We start from the raw sequence: 13,018 nt of genomic DNA, 5'->3' as shown, positions 1-13,018 counted from the left end.
TTGCCAAAACAATATAAGAAATGAAAAAAGTCAAAACAGTAGAACTTTCACTCTAAAAAACAAAATAAAGAAAAAAAGTCTGGCGAGAAATTCTATTAATTATTAACCCCTTTAACAAAAGTTTTGACCATTTTTCGTTAATTTACGTTAAAATTTTTTAAATTGTAATACTCTTCACTTTGCAAAAACAAATACTAACCATTTAGTAAGCTAATGTAGGATCAATAAGTCCAGTTTGAAATAGATTCAACCTGTATGCAAAAAAAGGCCAGAATGTGCAGCTCATTTTAATTCCTAGATTTTTTATATTTTTATAATATCTTGGAGACTGACGTTTTTGCGAACCTTATAATATACAATGAAATTTTATTTTTTGCGTTATGAATAATTTCATATTTTTTGCTAATTTTCTGTAGATAAGAATAATACATGTATATTATTTGAATAAAATAATTCTTATCGAATTAAATTATGACCTTCTGTAAAATTCTTGGAGAATGATTCGTAGAAAATGCATGCACTTAATGGTTATACTTCTGACTTGTAAAATGCAGGTAAATTTTTAGCAGTTAATGTTGTAAAGATACAGAGAAACCCTTCAATAGCCCTTCCTTCTATAGGCCTCCCGAGAATTGACGCCGCGCCGCAGCTGGATGTCAGAGGAGCTGCGCGGCGTGCGCGGTGTTGCAGTTGTCACTCAGGCGAGCACTATAGAAGAGTTTCACTGTATTTCTTTAAAATATATGTTTCTTTCAAATAATTTAAACAATTTCAACCCTATTATATGGTTATTATATGGTCAACAAAGTATTTGGTTGACTCATTCAAATTTTTGGGTTGTTTTAACCAAATTTTTTTTAGGTGCATTATTTTGTTGATTCAGCCAAAACATTATGTATATCTGTTAAAACCGTTTTTTTTTGGTTAAAAATTTTTTTTCCTAATAATGATATTAATAATAATAGGTCTTTATTGAACTGCCAACAAATTACACAGTTTGTTCAAAAAATATTAATAAAAGGGACACTTAAAGGGCTGAGGTACACATTAGAGTACAAAATGTTTACATGTGTATCTCTATCACGAGCAGGTTGTGTTCAAATTTCCTGAAGAGCGTTTTCATAAAAAATGCAAGGAGGTATATATTTCAGGTATTCATCATATTGGTTTTATGGTACTCATAAATAGGAACCAATATCCTGAAGCTATTTCTCTAATTACTTTTGTTCAGTATTTTATTTTCGGATTGAAAAGAAGGGCGAAGTGAAAATGATAAAATTTAGAGAATAAAAGTGGCGCATTTTTGTATTTACAATTTCTACTACTAACCAGTAATAAAATATATAATTTAAGAAAACTTTTTATCTAATTTATATTATTTTGAATATATGCAAAATACATGTTTTTTGGATTAAGTCATATGCAGGTTAAAGTCATTTCGGATAAACTTAAATGTGTCTAACATATTCAAATTTATCCAAAAAATCGTGAATTTTGCCCAATTACAAACATTTTTTTGGTTCATTAAAAAAAAAACATTTAATCAGACAAAATAATAAAAATTTTAATATAAAAAAATTCTCCATAATTTTTGAGGTGACTGAAAAATCCTGAAAAATAAAATTCCTGACTCTGTAAAATTCCCAAATTGGATAATTCTCGAATTTATAAAATTGCCAAAATATAAAAATTCGGAATTAGGAAATTCCCGAATATTAACATTTTCGATAGAAAATTGGTTGAATGAAATAAAATATATCTGAACTATAAAAAATTCTGAATTTATACGATAAAAAATTTTTTTGCTAAATATTAGGTCTTTATTAAAAATAAAATGATCAAACACTTTTGTAAAATAAATTCTTTTAATGCCTAAAGATTTTAAATGTTATTATTTGAATTAAAAATAATAATAGATAAAAAATGCTTCCTAATTTCCAGATTTTGTTCGAAAATGTGCAAGGCATCTTTCAAAAATTACAAAAAGTTTTCTCAAAAATCGAATTATAAATATAAGGAATGATTAAAAAGAAACTTTGAGATATGTCCATGTTGAATTGAATCCTGTAAAGTTTGATTGAAAAAGGTTATAAGGTTCCGAGAAAATTCAGGGAGAAATTTCTTTTTTTGTTCGATGCGCACGTATTTTCAAATATATTTTTCAAATATATTTTTTAAACCTTTTTTATTCAATTACACCAAACTCTCGCGTTCATCACCCCGTTCAAAGCCTTCCTACAACTGCTGGCTCCCTAAGTTTCTCAGGGGAGCAGATCGAGAGAGATTGTGACATTATATCGCCGGGAATCCTATTTTTTGAGATTTTTTAAGCATTATTGCCCTATTTGAACGTTCTATAAAAGGAATGTACGTTTTAGCATAAAATTCGACTTAAAATGATTATAATGATTAGTTATGATTCAATCTCTTTGTTCTCGAGCTGAAATTAATAATAATTGTTCCTCATTTTTCTATAGCAAGTATTTTTTAAATACTAAGATCGGATTTATTTTACTACTAAAGCGTGAAAGGTCTTCTTATAGAACATTTTAAATTGTGCATATTTTTATCTTGACATTTAAAAACAATATTTCGTCGTTGTGAGAAAAATAATAAAACTCAATTTTTTAAAAACAAATTTTAATATTTATAAAACATGTTTAGCTAGCATAAAATCCACAGGATGTTTACAACATAGAACACTGAGAAAACTATATCGCACAAATTACAATATATATCGTAATACCTGCGCTATATATCGTAATTACCGCATTTTAATAACGCAAATTCGTGATATCGTACATTGTATGTTTTACATTATATACCACATAATTGTGCAATCTACAAGGTAAGAAATGGGGATTCCCATCCGTCAGTTACATTTTGCGCTTTTGTTAAATTGTATTAATAAGTTCTAATTCATCTACAATAATGTGATTTATTTCGGAGGAAACAAATCAGTAAGTACATATTTTTGTGTGTGTTTCTGTCGTAGATTCTACATGTTTTACTGAAATTTGCTCACTTCAGCGGGACGCAGTCGACGAGTTCAGAATTATTTTCCTAACCTCAGTGAAACTTTCACCGAAATAGGTTTAATCATTAACAGTTGCAGTTGGTCTTATCTGCAGCAAATTTTCAATTTTCTCTGTGATTATTTTAAATCTAGAGTCCCAATTTATAGCTGGAACTGACTCATACTCTGCCTTTTCCCTATTGCTGCTAAGGACGCCGTAGCAGACGACAGCAACAAAATTTAACTTCATTTTTGTCTGTGATATTAAAGCATTATAATATCGTACAAAGTTCCGGGACCTGATTGTACGTTATCATATTGCGCTTTCTTGCAATATAGAGGTTTTGCGATATCATTGTGCGATATCTTTTTTTCCGTGAAGGGTAAATTTAACCCATTTATACCAAGATTTTTTTTCGTTTGTTCTATTTAATAATTTGAAACAAATTTTTAATCATAATTTTTTGCAATAATTTTATTACATTTGAATATTTAAACTCAATTATTTCATTATGAAATATGTAAAGAAAATTAATATATTTATAAATCAATAACGTTAATAATTTTGAACATAAATCGAATGCTCGTATAAACGATAAATAAAGCTGGGTTCATAACTCGTTATTGACCCACGGGGCATTAATGGGTGTAACAGAAAATAGTAAAAAATAAAAATTGTGGGTTTTTATGAAAATATGCTATATCAAAAAATAGAAGCCTAGTGAAATTTGTACCTCTTTTATCATTTTCCGACATATTTCAAAAAGGACCATAAACCTTATCCGTATCTGAAAAGCGAAAGAAAATATTTGAATGACGTCAAATTTGTGGAGGTTTAATACACAAATTTCTGTTTTTTTCTAATACTCTTTAACATTTAATTACTCATCACGTCGACAGAAAAAATTCTATTTTTTAGAATTTTTATTCAACTTTCAAGAAGATATATATATTTCAAAATGATCGACTCTTATCGACTTGAACATTTGAATTTGTAAAAGTTTAAGTTCATTCATTTGAAAGGTTTTCAATTTTTAAATGATAAATGTGAATTTTATTACTTTTGAGCCATTACATTCGAACTGTATAATTGTATAGTATATCATCTATTTTAAGTGGTTGAATTGAAATTTTTATTTTTTCAGGTGTCTATAATTTTCTATTCCATTTTCTATTTATAAAAAATTTTACACTTTTTTTCACCAAATGCCTTTTCAAGTATTCCTTCCGAAATAAATATTTATTTTGTCACTTTTTCTTTTTTCCACCTTTTCCTTTTTCAGGTGCTTTGGGGGTAGGTTGTTCTTGCACTTCTTCCTGGGTTGGTGGAACCATTGGTGGAGGAGGAGGAAGGGGAGCTGGAGGTTTTGGTGTGTAAAGTTCAACTTCTATATTTCTTTGTACTTGTTTGGAAATTTCGCTTTTTTTCTTAATTCTCAGGAGAAAAATATCTTGATTTCCTTCTGTTATGTGATCAGTGAAAACTTCTTGTGTTCCAGGCCCTCCTAATTGGGGATGAACTGTGATAGTTCGACAATTATTGCTTTCACCTGGCCCTTCTTCTGTAGATCCAACCTATTAGAAATAATTCAACTTGAAATAAAAAAAAAATAAATAAAAAATAAAAAATTTTCATTTATGCTATACCTTATATGCAATTGCTTGGGATTTATAATTTTGATCATCCTGGTAATTTAAACGACGTTTGGAATGAATTCGAAATAAAATTTGATTGTTATCTCCGGCGTTAACGATTTTTGCACCCTCGTTGCGAGAAGGTCTTCGAATTTCTACCATCTCACAATCACAAAGTGGTTCCCACTGACCTCGTTTCTTTTTATTCATATTTTTATCTTTTTCTATTCTTATAATTAATTGATTTCCAAGCATCTCTGCTCCGATTTCTTGGTAATATTTTTCTTGTAATTTTGCAGGTGTATCAGAGATTTTATCCAATGGTGACTGGATATTAGAGCAAATACAATGGGCTAAAAATTAAAAATAATTTTGCAATTATTACCTTTAATTCACCAAAAATTGCTTTTTATCTACTACTTTTATTTGAATAAGGTAATTTAATTAGAAAGATAACCTTCAATAAAATTCATCTATACAGAATTGGGATCATGTAAATTAATGAGTTAAATCTTACCTGGCTCATGTACAATCTGCATTTTTTACTAATGAATTTAGAGTTTTTATGAGTGATGAAGATAAATAAGCTAGATATAAATCAGTTTGAATTTGACAATTTGTAAATTTTTGGTTATAAACATTTGAAAATGATAGCTGAAAAATTGAAAACTCAAGGAAATATAGTTAATCATAGTTATTCATTATATAACCTTTCACAAACATCATTGAGTTTCCTTAACTCAAAAATCATAATTTTCGTTTAAAATTGAAGAAACAAATTAATTAAAGTTTTGGATGAAATGATTGCAGCTGCAAAAAAGCGTGGCTGTGCCATTAAAACAGGTTATATCTTTAGTTATGAATACCTTTGTATGCAAAAATTAAAATCAACTAACATTTATAGAAGCTTAACTTACCTTAATGATTTAACTTATTCCTATCTTGCAGATTTCAGAAGTTATCAAAATTTCTGACAGTTTTTTCATTTTCCAAAGCAGATGGAATTCAGGAAACTTTTCCTTCTTTTGATTCAAGAGCAGATATGGATAAATGTATTTGTCAAAGACCAGTGATCCTGAATATCAAAAAATGAATGTTAGCTGTAACTCTTGCTGTGCAAATGTGACAGGATCTAACAAGAATGAAAATGAGTGTGTGAATCAAGAAAAAAAGAGTAAAATCGTATCAGAAATTATTAAAAGAGGTTTTTCCAAAATAAAATTAGATCATTCTTTAGGATTAGTATTTCTTTTACAAATTAAGTTAATAATCGTTTATTCTTAAATATTTAATTATTTATATGTATATTCAGGTCTACCTTATAAAGAAATTGAAGCAATCATAAACAACAACCGAATGATAATTCGAGTGCAAACGGATTCTTTAAATCAAGAAGAATGGGATCCTCCATGTGACTGCAATGAAGAAAATAAAAAACAAACGTCTCAACAAAAACCAACTTTTAACCCAAGTGGAAATGTCATTCTTCAAAAAGTGGATTTAAATCAGTGTAATCAAAATCCTTGCCGAACTATTACAGTTTACCCTCATGCAGATCAGGAAATTCATCAAGATCAAAATACTAATAAAACAAAAAATAAGGAATTTGATTCGAGAATCAATATAAATGATGTTCTTGATCCAGAAAAGAAAATTCACCCTCAGCATTCACCAATCAGCAGTATTGATCTTGAAGAAAATCCGAATATATTTCTTCTGAGAATTAAAAAAAAATGTGAAACTGGAGATGGAAAATATAATATTGATCTTGAATTTCGTGCCCCGCGACCTTGGTTACCAAAAACTATTGCTCAAAAACCAACGCTACCTCCAGTTGAAGTCGAGCTAGAAAGTGGCAGTAAAGAACGTGTAGAAAAGAGAAAAAAAGGGAAAAAAGGGAAACCAGGGAAAAAAGGGGAAAAGTAATATTTACCTTTATCTGAAGTTGAAATTAAAAGCAAAATTTTAAATTAAATGATAAGTAAATTGCGATAAAATAATTGTGTAACATTCTTAATAACTTCAGTTCAAAGTTAGCTACCAAAAATATTTCACACTCGACAAAAAAGAAGTAAAATCACACGACTTATTTATTCATTTCTTTTTATTATACTAAAAATGAAATTAATAATCATAAATTAAAATTTTAATAGCCACAGCAGCTTTCGTATAATTTTACTTAAATTTTAATTTTAATCATCTTTTAGTAATCTGTAACTTAATGCAAATATAATATTTTATCACTGCAGGAATTAGAAGCAAAGATCAAAATTAATAATTAAGTGCGGCTTTATATTATAACAAGATTTTCTTTAACGACATTCTGGAATTCTGTGACTTATTGATGTTTTTCATTTTTGACACTGATTCTTTTTGAAAATGTTTACGATTAAAAATTCGTCAACTTGTATATTGGAATTTGAGGTCAGTTACACTAGCCCCCCACCCCATCCACTCTTCATTTTCGGGTTTTCTATAACCGACTGAATTGCGCCCCCAATGCGCTCAAATGCGCTCACATGCGCCACCGATAAAAATTTTTGCACCACGAAACTGTAGGAGTTATATCAGGGCTGGTGTCATTTTTCTAAACTAATAATATTTTTTTTCAAATTCATCATACCTAACTTTCATAACTTCAAATGCGTTCAAATGCGCCATCACTAAAAAATTTAGCGCTAGCAAATTAACGAAGATATCATATTCTAGAGGGGGAACCAGTGTAATGCAGGTGTTAAATCCTCAACAATTATGTGCCATATAAAGTTAAGGACATGGATTCATTCGTCATCAAATGCGCTCATATGTGCCTTAAATTTATTTTGAAAATTACCCAAGGCATGGAGGTAACAAAATTTTGGGCTTTTAAATGCGCTCATATGCACCACTTTCAAAATGAACGAAAAACCATAATCAACCCCCTCATTGCCAATTGTTACCGATCCACTATCCAAATGGTGTCTCCAAATATCCTAAATTACACTATAGCTTTGGATAGTAGATCGTAACAAGTGGTAATGAGGGGGTTGATTATGGTTTTTTGTTTCGAAAGTGGCGCATATGAGCGCATTCGAAATTCAATACGAAAAGCTCATCATAAAATTTTATAGTGTAATTTAGGTTATTTAAAGATATCATTGGATAGTGTATCGGTAACAAGTAATAATGAGGGGGTTGATTATTGTGTTACACTGCCTCCTCCCCCTAAAAAATATGATATCTTTGTTATTCACCTAGCAAAAAATTTTTAGTAGTGGCGCATTTGAGTGCATTTGAAGTTATGAAAGATAGGTATGATGAATTTGAAAAAATATTATTAGTTTAGAAAATGGGCAACAGCCTCCCCCCCCCCTCCATTTTGATCGCTGATAGCTCGGTTATCAATGTGACGCAAAAATTTTGTTATGGCGCATTTAACCTTGTGTGCACACCCAGATACCCGTGTACCCACCACTGTATATATTTGATTGTAACTGGAATACAAAAAAAACTTCCGCTTCGGGCCTCCAGATCATCTTCATTTGGTTCAATTGTAAGAGAATCGTGCATATAGTTCATTTAAGATTTTTTTTGTTTGCAAAAATAATCCACTTTAAGTATACCTTGTTGGTGGACACACCCGGGGTACTAGGGTACCCACCATAGAAAAAATTCCATTTTGAGTGGATTATAACTTGTTTATCAAGATATTTGACTTATTTACGTGCAATGAGTTGAGCAATGATAGGATACATGAAATTTAAGATGATAAAAACCTTTATTGTTTACATTCTTGACATCTGTGTTTACACATCCGCACCACCGAAAAAGACAATTTGCACTGACTACAGCGATGTCGCAGGCTGTATCCTCTCACGACAACACCTTCGCATCTCCTTTTAAACGAGCTACAGTATGTATATTGTTTTAAAAATTCCTTTAACACTTACTTCTGATGTTGATTTATTTGAATAAACGGAAAAAAAAGATTTGTATCGCATACATATTTAAAAAATTGAAAAAGAGAAGTGGGTACACGGGTACCCTGGGTGTGCGGACAACGTGGATAAGTTGGGTGTGCCTACAAGGGTTAAGCGCATTTAAATCCCTGTAGCAAACTCCCTTTATTAATGAGGATTGCAAGCTTTTTATTTGGTTGGTCATCACTTCGTAACATTTTGTTACCTCTATATCTTTTTATATATTGGGCAATTTTCAATATTTTCAAAAAATGTAATCGCGCATATTATAGCGCATTCGAAACCACATAGGAAGTCACTTTATCAATGCGGATTGAAAACTTTCTATTTTGTTGGTCATCACTTTGTTACAATTTTATTACCTCCATATCCGCGGCAATTTACCAAATTTTCAACAACAACAAAAATTATGGCGCACATGAGCGTATTTGAAGACTAAAGAATCCATGTCTTTATCTTTATACTGCATATCACTGTTGAGGATTTAACACCTGCATTACACTGCCCACCCCTCCAAAATATGATATCTTTGTTAATTAGCTAGCCCAAAATTTTCTAATGGTGGCGCATTTGAGTGCATTTGATATTATGAAAGACAGGTATGATGAATTTGAAAAAATATTATTAGTTTAGAAAAATGACGCCAGCCCCCCTATCTCCATCTTGATCGCTGATAACTCGGTTATCAGTGTGACTCAAAAATTTTGTCATGGCGCATTTAAGCGGATTTAAATCCCTGTAGCAAACCTACTTCATCAATGCGGATTACAAACTTTTTATTGGGTTGCTTTCGTAAAATTTTGTTATCTCTATATCTTGAGCAATTTTCAAGATTTTCAAAAAAGTTTTATGGCGCATATGAGCGCATTTGAAACCCTATAGGAAACTCCTTTCATCACTGCGTATGAAAAACGTTTTATTTTGTTGGTCATCACTTTGTAAAATTTTGTTACCTCCATATCTTGGACAATTTTCAAAATTTTCAAAAAAAATTTATGGCGAATATGAACGCATTTGAAGACGAATGAATCCGTATGTCCTCAACTTTACATTGCTCATCACTGTTAAGGATTTAAAACTGTTATAAAAGATATGTGTGATGAATTTGGAAAAATGTTATTAGTTCAGAAAAATGATACCAGCCCTCCCCCCTCATTTTGATAGCTGATAACTCGGTTATCAATGTGTCGCAAATATTATGGCGCATATGAGCGCATTTCAGTGGGCTATAGAAAACCCGAAAATTAAGAATGGGGGGGGGGGGTTAACTAACCTTGGAATGTGTATAGTTTAAAATTAGAAATTTTTGAACTCCTTTTAAAAATAGGTCTATCTTGAAGGTTTCATTTAAAGATCCTTCAATTTTTAATGCATATAATTTAAAATGATGTAGTTTCGAATGCTTTTATTTTAATAGTTCCTTTTTAAATATTCAAGATTAAAAACCCTTGAATTAAACGAATTTTGTTGGTAAAATTCTTCAAATTTGTATTATTTTCAAAATCAAAAGTCAAGTTTTCACTTCTGTATATTTTAAAATAAAGGAATTTCAAAAGTAAATTATCAAAATTACTGTAGAACTGTACAGATTTTTAAAGTGCTGCAATTTTGAAGCGTAACAATTATTAAAAACTTTTAATTTACAGATATTTAAAAAATTAAAATTCTTAAAATTTATATGATTTTTAGGATCAAAAGTTAATTTTCAATCTAAAATCTTCCACACTGAAGAAGTTTCAAAAGAAAATTATCAAAATTGCAAATCTTTTTATTGTAAATTTTAACATTAGAAATTTCTCAACTTTTAAAGATTTACAATTCAAATTTTTGCAATTTTAAAGAGTTACAATTGAAAATTCTGAAATTTTTCATAATATATAATTAAAAATTATTCAATTTTCAAGATTTAAATTTTAAAGGTATGTAATTTGGAACATTTTTTGGAGTAGGTCAGTTCTAAAGATTTGAAATTGAAAATTGTTCAATTTTCTATTTAAAATTCTTTAATTTTGAAGATTTTTAACTGAAACCTTTTTAATTTTTCTGATGCATAAATAGATATTCTAAATAAATCTAATTAACATAATTCTAAATAAGTAAACTTTGATGATTTTGTAAATCAAAAGCTAAGTTTTCAACTTTATATTTTTTCTACACTTGGTATATTTTTATTTGCAAAACTTAAATATTGCATACAAAATTATTTGAATTTGTAAATCGTCAAAATTATAAACTGTTCAATTTTAATGATTTGCAATTTTTTTCTACCATTTTTAAAGAGTTGCAATTGTAAACTGTTCAATTTGAATAAGATTTATGAATAAAAATTCTTAAATTTGGATGATTTCGTACATCAAAAGCCAAGTTTTCAATTGTAAGTATTTGACATTGAAAACGTTTCGACTATAAATCTTTAAGAATATGCAATTTTCAATTTTGAAACTTAAATCTTGATTTGTTTTTTAATTATAAATTTAAAAATAAAAAAAGCCTTTATCTTTTTAAAAGATTTATAATTTAAAGTTATACTATTTGGAAATATACAATTAAAAACTCTTTATATTTAAATATGTATAAATAAGAGTTTTTAAGTTTATATGACTTTGATTCAAATGACTTTTTTTAAATTTTGAAATCGAAAACTCTTCAATTTTAAAAGATTTAAAATTCAAAAATTTGTAATTTTGAATTTTAAATACAATCTACAGTGTACAATACAATCTAAAAATGAAAAAGTTTATTGATTTTGTGGGAATTTTTATAATATATTACACACTATCTTCGGAAATTATCTACACGGTTAACGCGAGCGGTGCTGAAAATCACTGTTGACTTTGCAACGTGATTGATTACTCGTTAAAAAAAAGAGCGAGAATCATTTTTAAAAATGCCGTTAGAAATGTAACGAAAGTTTGTTTCAATCGACCCTTGTTAGAGATATTTTGACCGTTTAAAGATAATATACTACGTGATAAGTTTTAAAACATTGCAAAAATTTCTCGAATTTTACATAACTCGAATTTGACTCGTGGTATGACCTAGAAAATTTGCTTACATTTTTAGTCATATCTGGGGAACCCATAAAGATTTTTCAATTTGTATCGACTTGAATTAAAGATAAAACTTCAAAGGCAGTATGGTATTAATTTCAGATTTTTACAACAATTTTCCTAGGTCATGCAATGAGTTGAAATCGAGGTACAAATTTTGAGAAATTCTTGAATTTTTAACAAATGTCCCACATGACATATTTTTTACAAAAGATATATCTCTATCACTCAAAAATATGTCTGATTAAATCAGTCAGAATTCTGGTTAAATATGCCCTCACTATGTTTTCTGGTTAAAGTAATCAGAATTCTGATTGTTTTAATAAGAATTTCTGCTTAATTTAACCAGAATTCTATAAAGTTACTCTGACAAGAACAAATAGTAAGGGCATATTTAAACAGAATTCTGGTTAATTCAACCAGACATTTTTTTGAGTGATTAGGTACCATTTGACCTGCTATTTTATGAGCTTTCCAACAGTTAAAAAAAAGTTCTTTACTTCTTTTTCATGTTTCAAAGTCAGTAGAGAATTACCGCTCGCGCTAGCCGTCTAGATATATTCAAACGGTAGCGTATGTAACATATGTTTCGGTAAACAAAAAAACAGACAAAAATTTGCAGGAATTTTAAGTTACTCTTATCAGTTACTGGAAGTGTGATGTATTAAAATTTTCACAAAGTACCGTCAAACGGGTTAAAGTTGTTCATTTAGGGTAAAGTTGATCACCTCTTAATTTATATTTTAAAATTAAAGATCAGATTTCTTAGGGAAAAAATAAAAATTATTGATTTTTTTAATTAGTAGAACTTTGAAAATTTGCCTTTGAAATTTATTTGGTGAGAATTTATTGGATAGCAGCTTTACCCTACACGAGCAACTTTTACCCCTTTTTATGTAACTGTAGATGTAATTAGTTCCTCTTTTTCAGGGATTTCCCCAATACTGCATTTAATTTTCAATTATCCTAGTCAGATAAAATATATTTCCGCTTCAATTTGAAAAAATAATGAAATTAATTTTGAAGATTAGTATATATAATAATTATAATTTAATTTCTTCACCTATATGTTAAAAATATCTGTGATCTTTTACAGAGTATATGTAATACGTTTTCAATGATCTTAAAAGGATTGTCATCATGGCCAATGTTAAGTATACCGTTTGAATTAAAATATCTTCGACTTTCTAAGCAGAAGCTATACATTTTTGCGGTTAGCTTCTGACAGGTGTTCAAAAGCGAGGTCGGAAAAGCCAATCCCCTATTTCGGTGACTTCAAAGCCAAAATTTCAAAGCATAGGCTAACAAGATATAAAAACAGACATCTATATTATTCTTAGAATAAAACTTTCTTAAGA

At 29.2% G+C, this 13,018-nt stretch overlaps 2 protein-coding genes across 5 annotated transcripts; one reads left to right on the top strand and one right to left on the bottom strand.

Moving 5' to 3' along the window:
* Positions 1-4,104: 4,104 nt before the first annotated feature.
* On the bottom strand, positions 4,105-5,278 carry LOC117168365. The gene is made up of 3 exons (XM_033353959.1): positions 5,169-5,278; positions 4,664-5,004; positions 4,105-4,591 (listed from the first exon to the last, which is right to left on the bottom strand). The coding sequence occupies exons 1-3, from the start codon at positions 5,188-5,190 to the stop codon at positions 4,265-4,267; spliced, it is 690 nt and encodes a 229-aa protein (XP_033209850.1). The 5' UTR covers positions 5,191-5,278; the 3' UTR covers positions 4,105-4,264.
* Positions 5,279-5,355: 77 nt separating this feature from the next.
* Positions 5,356-7,921, top strand: LOC117168364. Of its 4 annotated transcripts, none has more exons than XM_033353956.1 (3): positions 5,356-5,494; positions 5,650-5,855; positions 5,964-7,921. In XM_033353956.1, exons 2-3 carry the CDS (start codon positions 5,702-5,704, stop codon positions 6,575-6,577), a joined length of 768 nt encoding a protein of 255 aa, XP_033209847.1. In that variant the 5' UTR covers positions 5,356-5,494; positions 5,650-5,701; the 3' UTR covers positions 6,578-7,921. The 4 variants fall into 4 exon arrangements, with proteins under 4 accessions (XP_033209847.1, XP_033209849.1, XP_033209848.1 ...); XM_033353958.1 differs by having other exon boundaries at positions 5,600-5,802; XM_033353957.1 differs by having other exon boundaries at positions 5,600-5,825.
* Positions 7,922-13,018: the final 5,097 nt, after the last annotated feature.

This window comes from Belonocnema kinseyi, chromosome 2, assembly GCF_010883055.1.
Source record: "Belonocnema kinseyi isolate 2016_QV_RU_SX_M_011 chromosome 2, B_treatae_v1, whole genome shotgun sequence".
NCBI classification, from domain to species: domain Eukaryota; kingdom Metazoa; phylum Arthropoda; class Insecta; order Hymenoptera; family Cynipidae; genus Belonocnema; species Belonocnema kinseyi.
Note: the sequence above shows the minus strand (reverse complement) of the source record. Positions and strands in the feature narration are given on the sequence as shown.

Excerpts from the sequence above, each read along its gene's own strand:
- LOC117168364 (XM_033353956.1), top strand. The coding sequence starts at position 5,702 with ATGTATTTGTCAAAGACCAGTGATCCTGAATATCAAAAAATGAATGTT. Across the intron at positions 5,856-5,963 it reads ATCAGAAATTATTAAAAGAG|GTCTACCTTATAAAGAAATT; the intron begins GTTTTTCCAAAA and ends ATGTATATTCAG.
- LOC117168365 (XM_033353959.1), bottom strand. The coding sequence starts at position 5,190 with ATGCAGATTGTACATGAGCCAG. Across the intron at positions 5,005-5,168 it reads GCAGATTGTACATGAGCCAG|CCCATTGTATTTGCTCTAAT; the intron begins GTAAGATTTAAC and ends TTTAATTTTTAG. Across the intron at positions 4,592-4,663 it reads CCCAAGCAATTGCATATAAG|GTTGGATCTACAGAAGAAGG; the intron begins GTATAGCATAAA and ends TATTTCTAATAG.